At 43.4% G+C, this 22543-nt stretch overlaps 1 protein-coding gene across 3 annotated transcripts in view; it reads right to left on the bottom strand.

Annotated features, from left to right (window-relative positions):
* The window catches only part of LOC140187751 (protein NDRG3-like), a 144981-nt gene that overhangs the window by 70192 nt on the left and 52246 nt on the right, over positions 1 to 22543 (bottom strand). For all 3 annotated transcript variants that reach the window (XM_072243421.1, XM_072243440.1, XM_072243430.1), the window contains exon 3: positions 9954 to 9989. In XM_072243421.1, coding sequence (XP_072099522.1) covers positions 9954 to 9989 — 36 coding nt within the window. The remainder of the gene's footprint in view (positions 1 to 9953; positions 9990 to 22543) is intronic.

The following is a 22543-nucleotide window of genomic DNA, read 5'->3' as shown; positions in this document are numbered from 1 at the left end:
ATATTATTGGTTAATTTGCCCCCATATTTCATCCTTTTTAGTTGCCTTTGTTGAATTTTAACAGCGTCCTAATCATTCAACTTCCCACTCACTTTTGCTACCTTATATGCCCTTTCCTCGGCTTTTATGCAGTCCTCAACTTCCCTTGTCAACCACGGTTGCCTATTCCCTCCATTCAAGAACTTCGTTTTCTCTGGGACATAACTATCCTGTGCCTTGTGAACTATTCCCAGAAACATCAACTACCTCTGCTCTGCCAGTGTCCTCCTCCAATATTGAAGTCTCCCATTACCATTGTATCATTACCCTTATTACATGCCTTTTCCAGCTCCTTTTGCAATCTCAACCTCACACCTTCAATGCTATTTAGAGGCCTATATATGAATCCCAAAATGGTCTTCATTTCCTTCTTGAAGAGTGGAGTGACTTTTTCAATTTTCCTGTCTTCCAGAACCATTCCAGAATCTAGTAATTCTTGAAAAATCATTACTAGTGCCTCCCTAATCTCTTCAGCCACCTCTTTCAGAACCCTGGGATGTATACTCGATGGGCTGAATGGCCTAATTCTGCTCCAGTGTGTTATGGTCTAAGGGAGAGTGGCAGAAGAAAGGAAATTATAGGCCAGTTAGACTGACCTCAATGGTTGGCAAGGTGTTGGAATCAATTGTGAGGATGTGGTTTTGGGGTGCTTTGAGGCACATGATAAAATAGGTTGAAGTCAGCATGGTTTCCTCAAGGGAAAATCTTGCCCAACAAATCTGCTGGAATTCTTTGACGAAATGACAAGCAGGATAGACAAAGGAGAACTGATTGATGTTGTGTACTTGGATTTTCAGACGTTCTTTGACAAGGTGCCACACGAGGCAGCGAGCCCATGGTATGAAATATTCTAGCATGGATAAGGCAGTGGCTGATTAGCAGGAGACAAAGAGTTGGAATAAAGGGAGCCTTTTCTGGTTGGCTGCCGGTGAATGGTGGCGTTCCACAGGGATCTGTGTTGGGACCGGTTCTTTTTATGTTATATGACAATGTTTTGGATGATGGAATTGATGGCCTTGTTGCAAAGTTTGCAGGTGATATGAAAACAGGTGGAGGGGCAGGTAGCTTTGAGGAAACAGAGAGGGTACAGAAAGACTTAGACAGATTGGGAGAATGAGTAAAGAAGTGTCAGCTGGAATACAGTGTCAGGAAATGTATGGTCATGCACTTCGGTAGAAGAAATGAAAGGGTTGACTATTTTCTAAACGGAGAGAAAACACAAAAGTTTGAGGTGCAAAGGGACTTGGGAGTCCTTGTGCAGAACACCCTCAAGGTTCATTTGCAGGTTGAGTCTGTGGTGAAGAAGGCAAATGCAATGTTAGCATTCATTTCAACAGAACTAGAACATAAAAGCAAGAATGTAATGTTGAGACTTTATAAAGCACTAGGCCTCACTGGGAGTATAGTGAGCAGCTTTGGGCCCCTTATCTTAGAAAAGATGTACTGAAACTGGAGAGGCTTCAAAGGAGGTTCACAAAAATGATTCCAGGTTTGAATAGCTTGTCATATGAAAAGCATTTGATGGCTCTGGGCCTGTACTCACTGGAATTCAGAAGAATGAGGGGTAACCTAATTGAAACCTATCAAGCAGTGAAGGGCCTCAATAGTGTGGATGTGGGAGGATGTTTCCTATGGTGGGAGAGTCTAAGACCAGAGGACACAGCCTCAGAATAGAGGGACATCCTTTTAGAACGGAGATGAGAAGGGATTTCTTTAGTCAGAGAGTGATGAATCTGTGGAATTAGTTGCAACATGCAGCTGTGGAAGCCAAGTCTTTATATATATTTAAGGCAGAGGGTGATAGATTCTCGTTTGGCCAGAGCATGAATGGCTGATGGGGCGGGGGGGGGGGGGCTGTGGACTGAAAGGAAAGTTGAATGATGGAGGGGTGCGGGCTGAAAGGAAAATTAGATCAGCCATGATGAAATGGCAGAGCAGTCTCAATGGACTAAATGGCCTGATTCTGCTCCTGGATCCTGTCGCCTTATGGTCCTCTGCACCCTCCCATCGGGCAGAAGGTACAAAAGCCTGAAAGCACATACCACCAGACTCAAGGACAGTTTCTATCTCACTGTTACCAGAATTTTGCATGGCTCCATGGTACGAGAAGGTGGACTGTTGATGTCACAATCTACCTCATTATGGCCGTGCACTTTGTAAGTCTGCCTGCACATAATCTGCATTCTGGTGCTGTTTTTCCTTTGTACAACCTCGATGTGCTGTCGTAATGAAATGATCTGTATGAATGGCACGCTAAACATTTTCCACTGGGTAGCTAGGTACGTGAGAATAATAAACCAACTTAGCACGGACTGAACATCGTGACTCACCCAAGGCTGAATGGAGGAGGTGGACGCCTGACAACAAAGAGGGGAGCGGACAGAGGTGTGTGGAGGTGAGGCTCAGGGTCAGCGTCACCAGCCAATATCTGTGGGCAATGTCATCTACACACTGAACAAGGCATCAGCTGCAAGTTGAAGCATCTTTATTAGATAACACCAGGGTGAGAAATGCAAGTATTACTCACACTGAGAGCTGAGCTGACAGACAGAAATCACGTCTGCTAGTTAGCAGCCAAGCCTTTCAGGAGAGATTAGGAAACAGTAAGTGTACAGAATGTACAAAGTACAAAGCACGCATTCTGTATGCCATCAAATATTCCCTCAAGATTCAATTTCTTGCAGGCATTCACAGTGAACAGAGAAACACAATAGAATCAATGAAAAACTACACACCAAGACTGACAAGCAAACAATGCGCCAAAAAAAGAGGACAAATTGTGCACATAAAATGAATAAATAATGCCAAAGAATCCTTGAAAGTGAGTTCATAGGCTGCGGAATGAGTTCAGAGTTGAGGTGAGAGATGTTATCCACGCTGGTTCAGGAGCCTGATAGTTGGGGGTAATAACTGTCCCTGAGCCTGGTGGTGTGGGACCCAAGGCTCCTGTACCTCTACTCAATGGCAGCTGCGAGAAGAGAATGTGGCCAGGATGGTGATGTGCAAAGTTCTCTCAGAAACTGCATGTGAAGAAAAGTCAAATTTTAATCTTAAATCTGAGACTCAGACATTTTCTCTCTTCAGCCTCTAGTTCAAGACTGACATGTTTGGGTCACTGTTCGAGATCTTGCTAAACGATGGAACAGTGAACAATTCTGCTTTATTATTGTCACATGTAGCATGATACAGTGAAAAGCTTGTCCACATAGATCAAACCATCACACAGAGCCCCAAGGTAGCACAAGGTAAAACAACAACAAAGCTGAATGAAGTGTAACAGCTACAGAGAGTGAAATACAGGCAGGCAATAAGCTGCAAGATCATAATGAGGTAAACACAAGGTCAAGATCATGCCTCATCATACTATGGAACTAGTCCGTCACTTATAAAGCTGGGTGGAAGCTGTCCTTGAGCCTGGTGGGATGTCTTTCAGAAGAATTATTTAGATTTATTTATTTATTGAGATACAGCACGGAATAGGCCCTTCCAGTCCTTCTAGCTGCACTGCCCAGCAACCCTCAATTTAACCCAAGCCTAACGACGGGACAATTTACAGTGACCATCTAACCTACTGACCGACAGGGCTTTCGACTGTGGGAGGAAACCGGAGCACCCTGAGGAAACCCATGAGGTCACGGGGAGAACGTACAAACTCCTTACAGGCAGTGGTAGGAACTGAACCCGTACTGTAAAGCGTTGTGCTAACCACTACACTACTGTGCTGCCCTTTTATGTTGACTGCTTTATTGAGGCAGCAAGTAGTACAAACACTGGGAAGAAACGCATTTGGATGAGAGTTCACTGTGTTTTTTTTTGTTTCAGAACAATCTTCTTTTGCTCCCTCCAAGACTCAACTACGGCAGTTTAAACAGAACTGGTTGTTTTCTCCCTTCCAATCATCAAAAAGAAAAAAAAGAGTTGGATATACAACTTAAAGTGATGTTTTCAAGGACAAAGGGTAAAAAAAGAAATGAGGAATGGGAAACACTAGGGATTCTGCAGATGCTGGAAATCCAGAGTGACACACACACACACACACACACACACACACGTGTTGGAGGAACTCAACAGGTAAGGGGAGGAATAAGCAGTCGACAATCTGAGCTCAGGCTCATCAGCACTCAGGAATGGGACTAGCTCTTTCACAGCAGACTAAATGGCCCATGGCCCTGCTTTATGCGTGGAACAGTTGGATTGATCAGGGGATCAGGAGTTGCAGCTTTTCCTGGAGATCTTCAAGACAATTTGCTCTAGATAGAAGTGTCAAGTATGGCCAATTCCCACCTTGCAGAAGATATAGACATTGGTGAGCGTCAAGAGGACAAGAAACCTCAATACACTGTTTTTCTATAAAATGTGACAGAAATAAATTCCTAAGTAAGAGATCCAAAAATGACTTAAATCTTCTTTGCCCTTCTTCACCTCAGTTTTGCCAGCACCACAAATTCACAAGCCAAGGCTCTTCCCCCACACATGCCTTGTTGCCACTATTCAAACTATACTGGAAATAGTCAGTAGGTCAGGCAGTAACCAAGAGGGAAATGACTCCTACCACTTGGGTTTGCAAGAATTGGACACGGACATAGAAAGACAGCATAGAAACAGGCTCTTCGGGCAAAAGTGTCAATGACTCATTTACACTAATTCCACTACCCCTCCTAAATACTCCCCACATTCCCATCAACTTGCCCCAGATCCTGTCACTCACCTACACACAGGGGTTCCCAACCTGAGGGCTCCACGGACCCCTTGCTTAATGGTATTGGTCCACGGCGTAAAAAAAAGGTAGGGACCACCCCCCCCCCCCGCCCCCGGCACTACAGGGAGATCACTTTGTGGCAAATTGATCTACCAACCCTCGGGTCTTTGGGCTGTAGGAGGACACTGGAGTGGCTGGAGACAACTCACAGTCACAGCGAGTACGTCTGAACTCCACAGAGAGGCCAGGAATGCAACCGGGTCTCTGGTACTGAGAGACATTAGTTCTACTAGCTGCTTCACTGCACTGACCTTCGTTTCCATGGACTTCAAAGTGCATTTATTATCATTGTATACATTATACATTAATGAATACATTATTCAACTTTGAGATTTGTCTCCTTACAGGCAGCCACAAAGAAACCCCAGAAGAACCCATTTTTAAAAAAAAGTTAAATACCTAGTCCACAGAGAGGGAAAAATTTGTGCAAACAATAAGAATAACAAGCATCTTCAGAACTGAAGTTTTACAAAAGACATGAAGCCAGGCATCACTGCAGCAGGGAGCAGGCCACCACTTCAGTTCATCCCAGAACTGAGTAAACATCACGGGACCACGGACGCGAAGTCAGATATCACTGCAGCCAGAGCAGTGACCATTGTTGGATCCGGAGATGATAAGGTCCAGGATTGAGGTTCAAGTCTTGAGCTTACAGCCATTTTATTTGATGTTCACAAAACAAGAAGGAATAACTGTACAGCAGTGTGAGCAAGTAGCACACTGCAGCTATCTAACTGTTAATTATAACCAACTCACTCTCACAAAACCATAGAAACATAGTGCAGGAGTAGGCCATTCGGCCCGTTGAGCCTGCACCGTCATTCAGTATGATCATGGCTGATCATCCAACTCAGAACCCTGAACCTGCCTTCTCTCCACACCCCCGATCCCTTTCACCACAAGGGCCATATCTAACTCCCTCTTAAATATAGCCAATGAACTGGCCTCAACTGTTTCCTGTGGCAGAGAATTCCACAGATTCACCACTCTCTGTGTGAAGAAGTTTTTCCTAATCTCGGTCCTAAAAGGCTTCCCTTTTATCCTCAAACTGTGACCCCTCGTTCTGGACTTCCCCAACATTGGGAACAATCTTCTTGCATCTAGCCTGTCCAATCCCTTCAGAATTTTATATGTTTCAATAAGATCCCCCCTCAATCTTCTAAATTCCAACGAGTATAAGCCTAGTCGATCCAGTCTTTCATCATATGAAAGTCCTGCCATCCCAGGAATCAATCTGGTGAACCTTCTTTGTACTTTCTCTATGGCAAGAATGTCCTTCCTCAGATTAGGGGACCAAAACTGCACACAATACTCCAGGTGTGGTCTCACCAAGGCCTTGTACAACTGCAGTAGTACCTCCCTGCTCCTGTACTCGAATCCTCGTGCTATGAATGCCAGCATACCATTCGCCTTTTTCACCACTTGCTGTACCTGCATGTCCACTTTCAATGACTGGTGTACAGTGACACCCAGGTCTCATTGCACCTCCCCTTTTCCTAATCGACCAATATTCAGGTAATCATCTGTTTTCCTGTTCTTGCCACCAAAGTGGATAACTTCACATTTATCCACATTAAATTGCATCTGCCATGAATTTGCCCACTCACCTAACCTATCCAAGTCACCCTGCATCCCCTTAGCATCCTCCTCACAGCTAACACTGTCACCCAGCTTCGTGTCATCTGCAAACTTGGAGATGCTGCATTTAATTCCCTCGTCTAAGTCATTTATATATATTGTAAACAACTGGGGTCCCAGCACTGAGCCTTGCGGTACCCCACTAGTCACTGCCTGCCATCCTGAAAAGGTCCCATTTATTCCCACTCTTTGCTTCCTGTCTGCCAACCAATTCTATCCACATCAATACCATACCCCCAATACTGTGTGTTTTAAGTTTGCACACTTATCTCCTGTGTGGGACCTTGTCAAAAGCCTTTTGAAAATCCAAATATACCACATCTACTGGTTCTCCCCTATCCACTTTACTAGTTACATCCTCAAAAAATTCTATGAGATTCGTCAGACATGATTTTCCTTTCACAAATCCATGCTGACTTCGCCCGATGATTTCACCGCTTTCCAAGTGTGCTGTTATACATCTTTGATAACTGACTCCAGCATTTTCCCCACCACCGATGTCAGGCTTACCGGTCTATAATTCCCCGGTTTCTCTCTCCCTCCTTTTTTAAAAAGCAGGGTTACATTAGCCACCCTCCAATCCTCAGGAACTAATCCAGAATCTAAAGAGTTTTGAAAAATTATCACTAACGCATCCACTATTTCTTGGGCTACTTCCTTAAGCACTCTGGGACGCAGACCATCTGGCCCTGGGGATTTATCTGCCTTTAATCCCTTCAATTTACCTAACACCACTTCCCTACTAACGTGTATTTCCCTCAGTTCCTCCATCTCACTGGACCCTCGGTCCCCTACTATTTCCGGAAGATTATTTATGTCCTCCTTAGTGAAGACAGAACCAAAGTAGTCATTCAATTGGTCTGCCATGTCCTTGTTCCCCATGATCAATTCACCTGTTTCTTAATGCAGGGGACCTACATTTGTCTTAACCAATCTTTTTCTTTTCACATATCTATAAAAGCTTTTACAGTCAGTTTTTATGTTCCCTGCCAGCTTTCTCTCATAATCTTTTTTCCCTTTCCTAATTAAGCCCTTTGTCCTCCTCTGCTGGACTCTGAATTTCTCCCAGTCCTCAGGTGTGCTGCTTTTTCTGGCTAATTTGTATGTTTCTTCTTTGGAATTGATACGATCCCTAATTTCCCTTGTCAGCCACGGGTGCACTACGTTCCCTGGTTTACTCTTTTGCCAAACTGGGATGAACAATTGTTCTAGTTCATCCATGCAATCTTTAAATGCTTGCCATGGCATATCCACCGTCAACCCTTTAAGTGTCATTTGCCAGTCTATCTTAGCTAATTCACGTCTCATACCTTCAAAGTTACCCTTCTTTAAGTTCAGAACCTTTGTTTCTGGATTAACTATGTCACTCTCCATCTTAATGAAGAATTCCACCATATTATGGTCACTCTTACCCAAGGGGCCTCGCACGACAAGATTGCTAACTAACCTTTCCTCATTGCTCAATACCCAGTCTAGAATGGCCTGCTCTCTAGTTGGTTCCTCGACATGTTGGTTGAGAAAACCATCCCGCATACATTCCAAGAAATCCTCTTCCTCAGCACCCTTACCAATTTGGTTCACCCAATCTATATGTAGATTGAAGTCACCCATTATAACTGCTGGTCCTTTATTGCACGCATTTCTAATTTCCTGTTTAATGCCATCCCCAACCTCACTACTGATAGGTGGCCTATACACAACTCCCACCAGTGTTGTCTGCCCCTTAGTGTTATGCAGCTCTACCCATATCGATTCCACATCCTCCTGGCTAATGTCCTTCCTTTCTGTTGCGTTAATCTCCTCTCTAACCAGCAATGCCACCCCGCCTCCTTTTCTTTCATGTCTATCCCTCCTGAATATTGAACATCCCTGAATGTTGAGCTCCCATCCTTGGTCACTCTGGAGCCATGTCTCTGTGATCCCAACTATATCATATTCATTAATAACTATCTGCACATTCAATTCATCCACCTTGTTACGAATGCTCCTTGCATTGACACACAAAGCCTTCAGGCTTGCCTTTACAACACTCTTAGCCCTTATACAATTATGTTGAAAAGTGGCCCTTTTTGATTTTTGCCCTGGATTTGCCAGCCTGCCACTTTTACTTTTCACCTTACTACTTTTTGCTTCTACCCTCATTTTACACCCCTCTGTCTCTCTGCACTTGTTCCCATCCCCCTGCCACATTAGTTTAAATTCTCCTGAACAACAGTAGCAAACGCTCCCCCTAGGACATTGGTTCCAGTCCAGCCCAGGTGTAGAACGTCCTGTTTGTACCGATCCCACCTCCTCCAGAACTGGATCAAAACCTGACTCATAGTCAGGCTCTATACTGAAAACTGGCTCAAGCCGGATAGATAAGGGAATTCTCCAATAAGAACCATCAGTGAGACAACAAGGGCAGGTTTGATTTATGCTGCCGTGATCCAGGCTTACAGACAAAGAACCTAGCAAAGACCAAAACCAAATTTACTACAAACTACTGAAAAATCCACTCAACATTTGCAGACAAACAGAGCATTCTAACTGGCTGCATCACCGTCTGGTACGGGGACGGGCAGGGGGCCACTGCACACGATCGAAGTAAGCTGCAGAAAATTGTAAACTCAGTCAGCTCCATCATGGGTACTAGCCCCGCCAGCATCCAGGATATCTTCAAGGAGCAAGGCCTCAAAAAGGCAGCATCCATCATTAAGGACCCCCATCACCCAGGACATGCTCTCTTCTCATTGCTACCATCAGGAAGGAGGTACAGAAGCCTGAAGGCACCTACTCAGTGATTCAGGAACAGCTTCTTCCCCTCTGCCATCCGATTCCTAAATGCCTTGCATTGTACTGTTGCCACTAAGACAACTGCGCTGCTCCAAACAGCGCTTTATGAGGTCATTCTTACCGTCAGCCATTAGGCTCTATAATGAGTCAACCTATAGCTGGGGAAGTGATGACCCCCTCCTGTTCGATTGTTTGAAGTAGCTTATTTTTTATTCTTTCTTACTTCTAGTATTTGTCTATCTGTACACTTGCAATCCTACTGTGTCACTGCAGTTTCCTTTGGGATCAATAAATTATCTACCTATCATAACAAATTTCATGACATATGCTGATGATATTAAACCTGACTCTGATTGTACAAACATAAAAACATAAAGAAAGTTAAACAACAAAAAAAAATTAACAATTTATTCAATAATCCAAGACCATCCCTGCACAGGTGATGTACCAGAAATTTGAACATTTCTACCATTTTGTTTTTGCCTGTTGCCCTGGCTGTGATCAGCTATCAAAGCTCAGACCTCAAGACAGCAAGCCTAAAATGATCCTGTAAATGCTGTAAAAGGCAAGCATTTCACAAAACAAGAAGTGATAAGTCAGCTACGATGTCCAGAATTTTGCTTACACTGCCCTCCGTTCCCACAATTGCCAGGACGGAACTCAAATCCTTTTAAATGTCAAACGAAGGATTAAGATGACAAAACACCAGACCACTTGCCCAGAACATACAGAAATGACTTACCTGGCAGTCAAAATCCTGGAAGTTCCTTGCAGAGTTCTGTGGAGAAAGGAAATAAGGGAGCCATTAATATCCAATTAAATGCAAACCTGCTGATGTTTCAGATAATGTCCAAGGTCAATGGAACATCAGAGATGTGACAACTTGCCAGTCAATCTTCTCAATGAACCAGCACAACCACAAACATGCTTCCATGCTGAATTAAATATTATGACTTTTGCATGTGGAGAATCTCATGAAAATTACAAGTGCTTCAAGAAGGAGGCAGCTAATTAAGGCAGTGACAATTAGTTTCCAATTAAGGGAAGCATCCATCTGAGATCCCTCCATGGCACAGGAACAAGGGGCACAAAAACATCTCTGCAAGTTAATTCAGGCTGTTTGTTTCCGAGGAATATGGGAGTTGATGTTTTGGACAACTTTCGACCTTAAGCAACCCCTGTTCCACACACACAAGTGCTTGGTACGGAGGGACTGGAACGTCAGTAAGCAAGTGATCCACAGTCGCATTGGGGACACTGCCCCTGTGAATCACAGGCATGGAGTGATGGAACTGACCTTGGATAGACTGGAGAGGTATCTATTGGAGTCAAAAAGTCAAAGTTATACAAGACCCTATTTGGACATTGTTAATGTGGAATGCTGCATATCTGATTCACTGACATATTGGTGGACGGCAGGGGAGCTGCATGGCCTTAGGTGCAGCGAGGACTAGGCCTCAAGCCGAGGTGTTGCCTGTTTACAGCCCCCAGGAGAGCAGGGTCAGAGTCGGTGCACTCCACCAGGGACAATGTGGCATGGCCTCCAAGCTGGAGTCAGTGCTGCACCCCCCCCGCCCCCCAGTGTTCACTCGGCAGAAAACAAGCCGTATTGCGTTTCACTACAGAGTCCTACAGCATTCATGGACTCCTGGCTTTTACCTGTGTGACTGTATTTTACTGATACCTTGTATGCACTTGGAATCTTATAGAGTATGTGCCTTGTGCTATGTGTGACTGTTCGTACAGTGTTTGGCACCTTGGCCCCGAATTAACATGGTCTCATTTGCCTGTAGTCATGAATATCCATGTATGGTTGAATGACAATTAAACTTGGACTTGAACAGAAACAGACTCTTTGGCCCATAGCATCTGTGCCATCAGGACTCTCGATAACCCTTATTAGGACTGAATCTGTCCATGTCTGGTCTATTCCAGTGTCTTTCTAACTGCCACTAAAGATGGTGGAATCAGACATAACCACCATGGCAATATGTTTCAAATATCAACCACTATACAAAGAGCCTGTCAGTCAGATCCTCCTGAAAGATCTTTCCTTCTCACCCCAAATCTATGCTGTTATTTTTGATACCCCTACTGTGGCAACAGGATGGCGGGGTGGAGATGTGTCTCTACCAAAGGAGGTCTGAGGTGCTCCCTCCCTCTGCTAGGCTGCAGATCACCCTTGGGTGAGGTGTAGCACCTGCTTAGCAACACCCCCCCAGCCCCGATCAGGGTCACATGAACCCATGGGAGCAGGTGGTGGATGGTCGTATGAGCAGCTGGTGCAGATCACAAGTCCTGGTTATGGAACTGCCGACGCCAGGCAGACAGTCTCTGAAGAGTATTGGTAATAGCTGGGGTCACCCGTCTTGTAAAGACACTGCCCAGAATAAGGCCATGGCAAACCACTTCTGTAGTAAAATTTGCCATGAACAATTATGGTCATGGAAAGACCATGATCGCCTATGTTATATGACACGGAACATAATGAAGGAACAAACTGTGGTATCAAAACCAAAGAGTTTAAATTTATTATCAAAGCACGCATATGTCACCATTTAGTACCCTGAGATTCATTTTCTTGCTGTCATACTTAATAAATCCATAGTAGAATAATAACCATAATAAAATCAATGAAAGACTGCAACAACTTGGGCATTCAAACAGTGTGCAGAAGATGATAAACTGTGCAAACACAAAAAGAAAGAAATAATAATAAGTAAGCAATAAATATTGGGAACATGAGATGAAGAGTTCTTGGAAGTCCATGGATTGTGGGAACGTTTCAGTGATGGGGCAAATGAAGTTGAGTGAACTTACCCCCTGAACAGTGTGGATAACAAAGATTACAAGTTCAAGTTCAATTGTCATTCAACCGTACATGAATACAACCAAACAAAACAGCATTCAAAAACACAGTGTCAACAGTCATAAGGCACACAAGGCACAAATAGCACATACAGTGGCATGCAAAAGTTTGGGCACCCCGGTCAAAATTTCTGTTACTGTGAATAGCTAAGCGAGTAAAAGATGACCTGATTTCCAAAAGGCATAAAGTTAAAGATTACACATTTCTTTCATATTTTAAGCAAGATTGCTTTTTTATTTCCATCTTTTACAGTTTCAAAATAACAAAAAAGGGAAAGGGCCTGAAGCAAAAGTTTGGGCACCCTGCATGGCAGTACTTAGTAACACCCCCTTTGGCAAGTAGCACAGCTTGTAAATGCTTTCTGTAGCCAGCGAAGAGTCTTTCAATTCTTCTTTGGGAGATTTTCATCCATTCTTCCTTGCAAAAGGCTTCTAGTTCTAAGAGATTCTTGGGCCGTCTTGCATGCACTGCCCTTTTGAGGTCTATCCACAGATTTTCGATGATGTTCAGGTCGGCGGATTGTGAGGGCCATGGCAAAACCTTCAGCTTGCACCTCTTGAGGTAGTTCATTGTGGATTTTGAGGTGTGTTTAGGATTATTATCCTGTTGTAGAAGCCATCCTCTTTTCATCTTCAGCTCTTTTTTTTTTACAGACAGTATGATGTTTGCTTCCAGAATTTGCTGGTATTTCATTGAATTAATTCTTCCCTCTACCAGAGGCATGTTCCTCGTGCCACTGGCTGCAACACAAGCCCAAAGCATGATCGATCCACCCTCGTGCTTAACAGTTGGAGAAGTGTTCTTTTCATGAAATTCTGCACCCTTTTTTCTCCAAACATACCTTTGCTCATGGCGGCCAAAATGTTCTATTTTAACTTCATCATTCCACAGGACTTGTTTCCAAAATGCATCAGGCTTGTTTAGATGTTCCTTTGCAAACTTCTGACCTGGATTTTGTGGTGAAGATGCAGGAAAGGTTTTCTTCTGCTGACTCTTCCATGAAGGTCATATTTGTGCAGGTGTCGCTGCACAGTAGAGCAGTGCACCACCACTCCAGAGTCTGCTAAATCTGCCTGAAGATCTTTTACAGTCAAACAGGGGTTTTGATTTGCCTTTCTAGCAATCCTACGAGTAGTTCTCTCGGAAAGTTTTCTTGGTCTTCCAGATCTCAACTTGACCTCCACCGTTCCTGTTAACTGCCATTTCTTAATGACATTACAAACTGAGGAAATGGCTACCTGAAAATGCTTTGCTATCTTCTTATAGCCTTCTCCTGCTTTGTAGGCAGCATTTATTTTAATTTTCAGAGTGCTAGGCAGCTGCTGGAGTCAGGATATTTATAAAGCTTTTAAATTTGCATCACCTGGCCTTTCCTAACGATGACTGTGAACAAGCCATAGCCCTAACAAGCTAATTAAGGTCTGAGACCTTGGTAAAAGTTATCAGAGAGCTCAAATCTCTTAGGGTGCCCAAACTTTTGCATGGTGCTCCTTTCCTCTTTTTCACTCTAAAATTGTACAAAACAAAAATAATACACTAATCTTGCTTAAAATGTTGAAAAGGATGTTTCATCTTTAACTTTGACTTTTGGAGATCAGTTCAACTTCTACTCACGTAACTACTCACAGTAACAGAAATTTTGACCGGGTTGTCCAAACTTTTGCATACCACTGTATATGATTGCAATAAACAGTTACACACAAAAAATAATAATATATCCAAGTCCCTGAGTATCATGTCCTGGAATGGGCATTGGATGTTGTCAGCAAGAACAAACCCTTTCTTGCCAACAAGAGCATAAGACCACAAGATATATATTTCACCATGGCTGATCCAGTTTCACTTTCAGCCCCAATCTCCTGCCTTCCACTCCCCCAACCCCCAGTATCCTTTCATGCCCTGACCAATCAAGAATCTAACAACCTCTGCTTTAAATATAAAGACTTGGCCTTCACAACTGCCTGTGGCAATGAATTCCACAGATTCACCACTCCCTGGCTAAAGAAAATCCTCCTCATCTCCGTTCGAAAAGGACACCCCTCTCTACTGAAGCTGTGTCCTCTGGTCTTAGACTCTCCCACCATAGGAAACATCCACTCCACATCCACTCTACCTAGCCCTTCCACCATTCGATAGGTTTTAATGAGGTCACCCTTCATTCTTCTGAATTCCAGTGAGTACAGGCCCAGAGCCATCAAACAATCTTCATATGACATCCACTTATTATAGAATGAATGAAAAACTACGCAGACTGACAACCAATGTGCAAAATAAGACACACTGTGCAAAATGAAATAAATAATACTCAGAACATAAGCTGTAGAGTATTTGAAAGTGAGTGCATAGATTGTGGAATGAGTTCAGTTATAATTTGTCCATGCTGGTTCAGGACCCTGATGGCTGAAAGGCAACAGGGTGTTTAGCTTTTTGGTTCAAGGAGTTGGGTTTAAAATAGTTGAGGTGGGGGAGGGTCACGTGGGGTCTTGGTATGGAGTAGATGTGTGCACAGGGAGCTGCGCCTACCTTCACCTTTTGCCTCACCCAAATAGCAGTTAATTCTTATTTTTTAAGTGACTGAAGTGAGCTGTAATGGGCTGAACGAAATGATGAAGCCAGGTGAAGGGAAGAAACAAGAAAAGGGTGCAGGAGAAGAAGATTCTGGCGAGGGCTCGCAAAGTTAGCGGGCCCAGGGGAAGCCAAAGCCAATGCTGCTAGCGCCCCGGGCCCGACTACCATTGAAGAAGTCTCTGTGGCAGTAAACAAGCTGTACAGTTTGGTAAACAACAGGAATTCTGCAGATGCTGGAAATTCAAGCAACACACATCAAAGTTGCTGGTGAACGCAGCAGGCCAGGCAGCATCTGTAGGAAGAGGTGCAGTTGACGTTTCAGGCCGAGTCCTGACGAAGGGTCTCGGCCTGAAACGTCGACTGCACCTCTTCCTACAGATGCTGCCTGGCCTGCTGCGTTCACCAGCAACTTTGATGTACAGTTTGGTAGATGGGAGACATGCAGAGCATAATAAGTCAATCATGAACCCAACAGTGGCTCTAACCGAAGTCAGTAAGCGTGTTTCTCAAATGGAGGATACCGCTGAATCGTATGAGGGACAAATCGAAGAGTTGGAGAGGCGGCCTGATAGCCTAATATCCCAAAACACGCAGCTACAGGCTAAGGTGGATGACCTTGAAGCTCGGTCTCACCGTCAAAACATTCGCATTATCGGGGTTCAGGAGAAAGCCGAAGACAATAAGCCGATGGAATTTTTAGCCACGTTGCTTCCGAAGTTGCTGGGGGAAGAACATTTCCACCAGCCGATCGAAGTGGGCCGTGCCCACCGGAGAAATGGCAGGCCAAGAGCTATTATTGTGAGGCTACACCACCACCAGGTTAAAGAGCTGGTGCTACGGTTGTCCAGGGAGAGAGCTCTGTGGCTATATGACGGGCACCTGGTGTTCATTTACCTGGATTTAACCGCGGCTACCATGAGGAAACGGCAGGATTTTAAGAACATTAAGGAGAAATACAAAGCCAGGGAAATTAGGTGTGGATTCCGGTACCCGATGAGGTTTGTGGTTACAGTTAACAACACCACCAGTACATTCAGCACTGCAGCCATAGCAGAGGAGTTCCTGAGCCGAGAAGTTAAAGATTGGCATTTGGACACCGTATCAACCTAAAAACGGATTAACGCTGGGTTACTGGATTCGTCGTTGATCGATGGAGGCTTCATATGGAGACTGTTTGTTAGTTCAGCGCATGAGGAACTGAAAAATAAGCTCACGCTAAGATGTGGGTGAGGACTGATTGTTATTGTTTATTTTTAATTTCATAGTGTATTTGTGAAGAGGTGTTTCTCCCATGTTTAGTGATTAATGGGTAGTTATCTCGCTATTCCAGGCCATGTGTTGGCTCTTGGATATAGCTTTGACTCTAGGTTAGGGGTATGGAAGTACTACTCCTGGTGTGTTTTTATTTTTGGGAGCGTTCTTTGTGTTTCTCAAGGAGTTGCTACAGCACATCTATTTGTTCGAGTTACAGTTTGTGTTATGCCACGACCATACAGCATATTTTTTTTGTTAAGCAGCAGATATGACATCTAATTCGCACATGCACAGCACTGGCGAGATTAAACTTGTCAGCTGGAATGTACGGGGGATGAATAGTCCACTGAAGAGAGGGAAGGTGTATGCACATCTTCGTACACTCAAAGCTGATATTTATTTTCTCGAAGAAATGCACATTAAGAAACAGCAGCGAAATTGCTTTGTCCCTCCTGGGCATCTCAAGTCTACCAGTCGAATTTTAGTACTAAAACTAGAGGTGTTGCAATCCTAATGAAAAAAACCATACCGTTTATTCACACACAAACTGTCGCTGACCTGAGGGGCAGATATGTAGTAGTAAGTGGAATATTAAATTCTATACCATTGACACTAGTGAATGTGTACGGGCCCAACTTTGATGATCCAATTTTTTTCAGAACCTCTTTAAGGCCGTGCCTAACCTGTCTGACTCTAACATAATTGTAGGTGGAGACTTTAATTGGATCTTAAACTCCCTCCTAGATAGACAACATCCCCAAGTTTGTTCACTTAAAAATAGTGTAACACTTAATAATCTCATGCAATCATATAACATAATGGATATTTGGAGGCTTCTTAATCCCACGAAGAAGGATTTTTCATATTTCTCCTCAGTACATAAATCCTACTCTGGGATTGATTATTTTCTGTTAGATTCGAAATTGGTCTTGTCAGTAGTCGGTTGTACTTACCATAATATACTTATATCGGATCATACTCCTGCCTCCCTTATACTCAAATTGAACCACAAAAGAGGTGAATATAGTTGGCATTTAAATAATGCTTTGCTAAAGGATAAGGATTTTTGCTCTTATCTTTCAGATCAGATAGATCTATCAGCACCAATGATGTGGGCGGTGTTAATGATTCCACTCTTTGGGAGGCCATGAAGGCGGTTATTAGAGGATGCATAATAGCATATGAGACAGCGGAAGAAAAGAAGATTCAGGGAAAGGTTAACTGAAATAGATGATCAGTTAGCAAATCTGGAAGCTTATTACAAAATAAACCAGGAAGCAGATTTACTTAATAACATTACTGCCTTACGGTATGAGTATAATTCTATGATGTCCAAGAGTATTTCAAAACTACTGACACAAGTCAGACAAAGGTATTTTGAGCTTGGTGAAAAGCCCCATAAGTTATTAGCCCGTCAGTTAAGACAGATGCAGGGCCATACATTGTATAAAGGCGAAAGATGGCTTTTTATTGACGGACCCAGAAAAAATTAATAAGTGTTTTGCGGAGTTCTATGCTGATGTTTACCAATCACAAGGTCGTCCGGACGTTGAAGCTATGGAAGCATTTTTTGATCATCTGAATCTGCCCACGCTGTCAACAGATTCAGTAAATACACTTGATGCTGATACAAGTCTAGATGAGATCAAGAAGGTCATCTCTTCCCTCCCCAATAATAAGGCAGCGGGTCCGGATGGTTATAGCATGGAATTCTTCAAAGTATTTGGTCCAAAACTGTCACCTCTGCTCTTACGAATGTTCAATCACTCTAGGATAGCTTCCAGATTGCCACCCACTTTACGTAAAGCTAATATTTCTCTGATTCCAAAACCAGGCCTGATCCTGAGGTGGTTTCATCATATCAACGTTGCCCATTGAAACCAAAATTCCTGGGAACGTCCTGGCCAATAGGTTAAAAGAATGCATTTGTTCTATTATTCATCCAGGTCAAACTGGCTTTATGCCAGGTAGGCATACGTATTTTAATTTGCGTCATCTTTTCAATATTTTATATACAAAACATGCAGAAGAGGCTGTAGTCATTTCATTAGATGCGCGATGTGCGTTCGACCAAGTGGAATGGCCATATATGATGTTTGCACTTAAGGAATTTGGATTTGGACCATCTTTCATTAAATGGATTGAGATAATTTATTCACACCCATCTGCTTCTATTATCACTAATCAGAATATTTCCTCCCCTTTTGCAATTCATCGTGGGACTCGTCAAGGCTGCTCCCTTTCTCCGTTTTTGTTTGCAGTTATCATTGAGCCACTGGCTGTTAGCATCAGACAGGACCCTTTGATAGCTCCCATTGAAATACATGGACATAAACATCACCTTTCGTTATACACTGACAATGTCCTTTTATACATCTCCAGCCCACAAACATCAATACCCACCCTTCTGACTCTAATTAATCTTTAGCAGTTTCTCAGGTTTCTCCATTAATTGGGATAAGAGTGAACTAATGCCAGTCACTGCAGTGGTTAATACAGCATACTTACAGTCCATTCCCTTTAAAATAACTTATGATAATTTCTCCTATCTTGGTGTGACTATTACAAAAAATCCAGATGACCTTTTGCAAGTGAATTGGCGAAACAAAGTTGAGCAGGTTAAACGCGATATTGACTTTTGGAAAACCCTTCCAATTTCTTTGGTGGGGAGGGTTAACACAATCAAGATGATTGTACTGCCATAATTTCTTCATCTTTTCCAGTCAATTCCATGTTTTATTCCTCTGTCATATTTTAAGCAATTGGATTCAATTATTATACCCTTCATTTGGAATTATAAAGCCATTAGAATTACTAAAAGACACTTGTCAAAGCCCAAGGAAGCAGGTGGTTTTGCCATACCTAACGTTAAAATGTATTACTGGGCTGCCCACCTATCCATTCTTGCCTGGTGGAAAAAAGACCCACCCTCTACCTCAGACTCGTGCCCAGCATGGTTACTCATAGAGCGAGTGCTTTGAAAGAAGACTTCCTTACCAGCTCTCCTTAATAGCCCACTGCAGTTAATAAGTCACATTTTAGTAACAGCTTCATAGTTGGCAGCACTATAAGAATTTGGAAGCAGATTCAACTACACATTAAGGCTCCAAAAACTTATATTGGCACTCCGATTTGTGACAATCATTCCTGATTGCCTGGCCTGAATGATACTGTTTTTTTCTACCTGGAAACAGAGAGGCATCTGTAGTATAGGTGACCTATATATTAACGGAAACTTTGCCTCATTTGCATAGTTACAAGCAGTTTACAATATCCCTGCATCTAGTTTTTTTTAAGCTATTTACAAATTTGTGATTACGTTCGGAAATATATTACCTAACTTCGAAATTTTAGACAAACATGAGTCCCTGGAGGCAATAAATAAATTTGATCCTGTTACTCATAGTGTGGTATCCCATTTTTTTTTATCAGATCCGACATAATGGAGCTCGGGTGAACACTGCAGGTTTTAAACAGGCATGGGTGGATGAATTGGGTATAGAACTGACACAGGAGGTCTGGGATGAGTGTTTAAAGAGTATTCATGATTGTTCGGTCAATGTCAGACACAGACTTATACAGTTTAAAACGATACATAGACTCCATTATTTCAAAGAAAAGTTGCACAGTTTCTACCCTGATGTTTCACCAGTTTGTAATAGATGTAAATCTGTGAACAGTAACTTGTCACATTCATTCTGGTCATGTTGTAAGCTTTATGCATACTGGAAAAGTATTTTTCACTGTTTCTCTGAGGCTTTTGGGAAGTGGTGGGAACCAGACCCACTCATAGCCATCCTTGGAGCCACAAGCTCCCTATCTTCAGCCAATGTGTATGAAAAAATGGCTGTATTGTTTGGAATGGTGATTGCTAAGAAGTTAATCCTGCAAATGTGGAAAATGGACTCTGTGCCTACATACGATCTGTGGCTGAGAGAACTGGCAAATACTTTACATTTGGAGAGACTGAGACTGTGTAATGAGGACAGAGGGGACATCTTTGAAAGGATATGGGGCCCTGTATTGGACTTTCTCACGGGGTGAAGACTGAGGTTTTTTGGTGCGGTGCACCTCTGCTGTGTATGTTTACTTTTGCCTTTATATTTTTCTTCCTTTTGCTGCTCAATATTTAATTTGATTCTGTTACGGTTGTGGTTTTTGAGGATGTGCTGTATTTTTTGTGTGTTTTTTTGTTTGTAATAAATAAAAATAGAAGTATTTTTAAAAATAGTTGAGGTAAGGTGATCAGCAGGTCTGTTAAAGAGTGTGACAATGGTGCAGGAGGTAGTGCTGCTGCCTCAATTTGAAGGATCTGCGTTCCCCTGACCTTGGCTGCTGTCTGTGTAGAGTTTGCACATTTCCCCCACTTCAAAGTAAATTTTATCAAAATGCATCTCTAAGAGATATACTGCTCTGAAATTCATTTTCTTGCACCACTTACAGGAGAAAAAGAAATATAGTAGAATTCCTTCAGAAAAACTAGACATAAACAAAGATCAACAAAAAAAACAATGTGCAGAAGCTGACAAGCCGCAAATAAATAATACTGAGAACATGAGTTGTAAAGAGTCCTTGAAAATGAGTCTATAGGTCGCAGAATCGGTTCAGAGTCATGGTAAATGAAGTTAACCATGCCAGTTCAGCAGACTGATAGATGTACCTGAACCTGGTGGTGTGAGACCCAAGGCTTCTGTACCTCCTCCCTGGTGGTAGAAGGCTAATAACTGTTCCTGAACCTGTGTGTATTTCCTCACATGATAAAGGTGAGCTTGTAGGGCAATTAGCCACAGTAAGTTACCCCAAGTGTGGGTGATGGCAGGAGAACAGTGGTGGTTGGGGGGGTGGGGGGGGTCATGTACAATTCGAGCACAACCTCTCCACTCCTACATTCTATGCATTAGTTATCCTGAAACCACTTTAATAACCCGTCCTGCTATACTTGAGCCCCTGACTCACGTGCTAGAGTACTGCTCTAAGCCAACTAGAATCACGGCAGATCAAAAGAGAGTGGGAATTAATTCAAAATAGAAAGTGCATTAGAGAAATAAAGGTAGATAATTTCAGGGAACAAATGCACAGCAGATTAGAAGTACATTCAGTGAGCTTATGGAAGCATCCACTCTGATGCCGTACCTCAATCTCATCTGCAAAACAATACTAAGGACAGCATTCTAATTGGATGCACCACCATCCTGTATGGGGGTGGGGGGGGGCTACTGCACAGGGTCGAAGGAAGCTACAGAGAATTCTAAAATTAGTCAGCTCCATCGTGGCTACTAGCCTCCACAGTATCGAGGTCATCTTCAAGGAGTGATGCCTCAAAAATGCAGATCCATCATCAAGGACCCCCATCTCCCAGAACATGCCCTCTTCTCATTGCTACCAGAGGGGAGGTACAGAAGCCTGAAGGCACACGCTCAACGATTCAGGAACCGCTCCTTCCCCTCTGCCACCTGATTTCCGAATGGACATTGAACCCTTACATGAACATCACCTTACAACATTTAAAAATTTTTATTTTCGCACTACCTATTTAACTATTTAATATACACTTAGGGGTGTATGGGGTGTCTAGGGAGGAATAGCACCTTTGGTGGGGGGGGGGGCCTGCCGTCCCCTTTTCAGGGCAGCTTGTCCACCTTTGGTCCCCACCTGGCGCTCAGCTCTCACCCGTGGCTCCAAGTAGCTGTAACACACGCAGCGGCCACACCCCGGTAAACCGTCTCGGCAGACGGGCCAAACCAGGTGAGGGTAGCCAACAGGTCTTCGACCCTCGGTGAGGTAGGGGATCTGTCTGTCCCAGCGTGTGAAGTCTGGTCCTGGCAGATTGAGCGGAGGAGACCGATTAATGGTCCAACGGTCAAGAAGGCAGGCGTGGCAGGCATTTGTGGAGCACTAAGAGCACGACAAGGCACTTAGATGTCCTGGTCATCCATCCACTGCAGCAGGAGAGGTCTCCAGCCGTAATGGCCGTCTGTGCCACTGGATCAGGGTCTCTTCTGCCGAGAGGGTGGGATTGCCCCTGTGCAACGGCTGTTCCACTTCAAACTCCATCACGCACAGGTTTCTGTGTCTTCTTCAAATCCGAAGGACTACCAATCAATACACTTAGACACCATTTAACACTGAGGATGTGTTCCTCGGGAGGTGGAGTGCTATGCAGGGTCATTACAACATTACGTAAATAGACATGTGTGCCTGATAAACAAAAATCAAACACAATACATCAGGGGTCCCCAACCTTTTTTGCACCCCGTGGACCGGTTTAATATTGATAATGTTCTTGCGGACCGGCCGACCGGGTGAGGGGTATTCCAGTAGGGTTAAACTCACCTCAGCATGTCTTTTACAGTGAGGGTTGCCAACTTTCTCACTCCCAAATAAGAGACAAAAGTAGCAGTCAAATACGGGACATTTGTGTTTATCCGGAGAAAGACTACCATGACCATGAAGCCTTGTGCGGGCACCTGTGTGCACATGTGTGACGTGCGCATAGGTGATGTGCACATGCATGTACGTGCCGATTTTTTTTCCCACAAATCAGTTTCGGCTTAATCTTTCCGACTATACTGTACATATGTTATTTCTACTTTATATAGGCTGTGTATTTATCATATCATTCCTGTTTTTACTATATGTTA

The sequence above is a fragment of the Mobula birostris genome, chromosome 2, assembly GCF_030028105.1.
Source record: "Mobula birostris isolate sMobBir1 chromosome 2, sMobBir1.hap1, whole genome shotgun sequence".
NCBI classification, from domain to species: Eukaryota; Metazoa; Chordata; class Chondrichthyes; order Myliobatiformes; family Myliobatidae; genus Mobula; species Mobula birostris.
The sequence above is the reverse complement of the archived record's forward strand: the minus strand, read 5'-3'. Positions and strand labels throughout refer to the sequence as shown.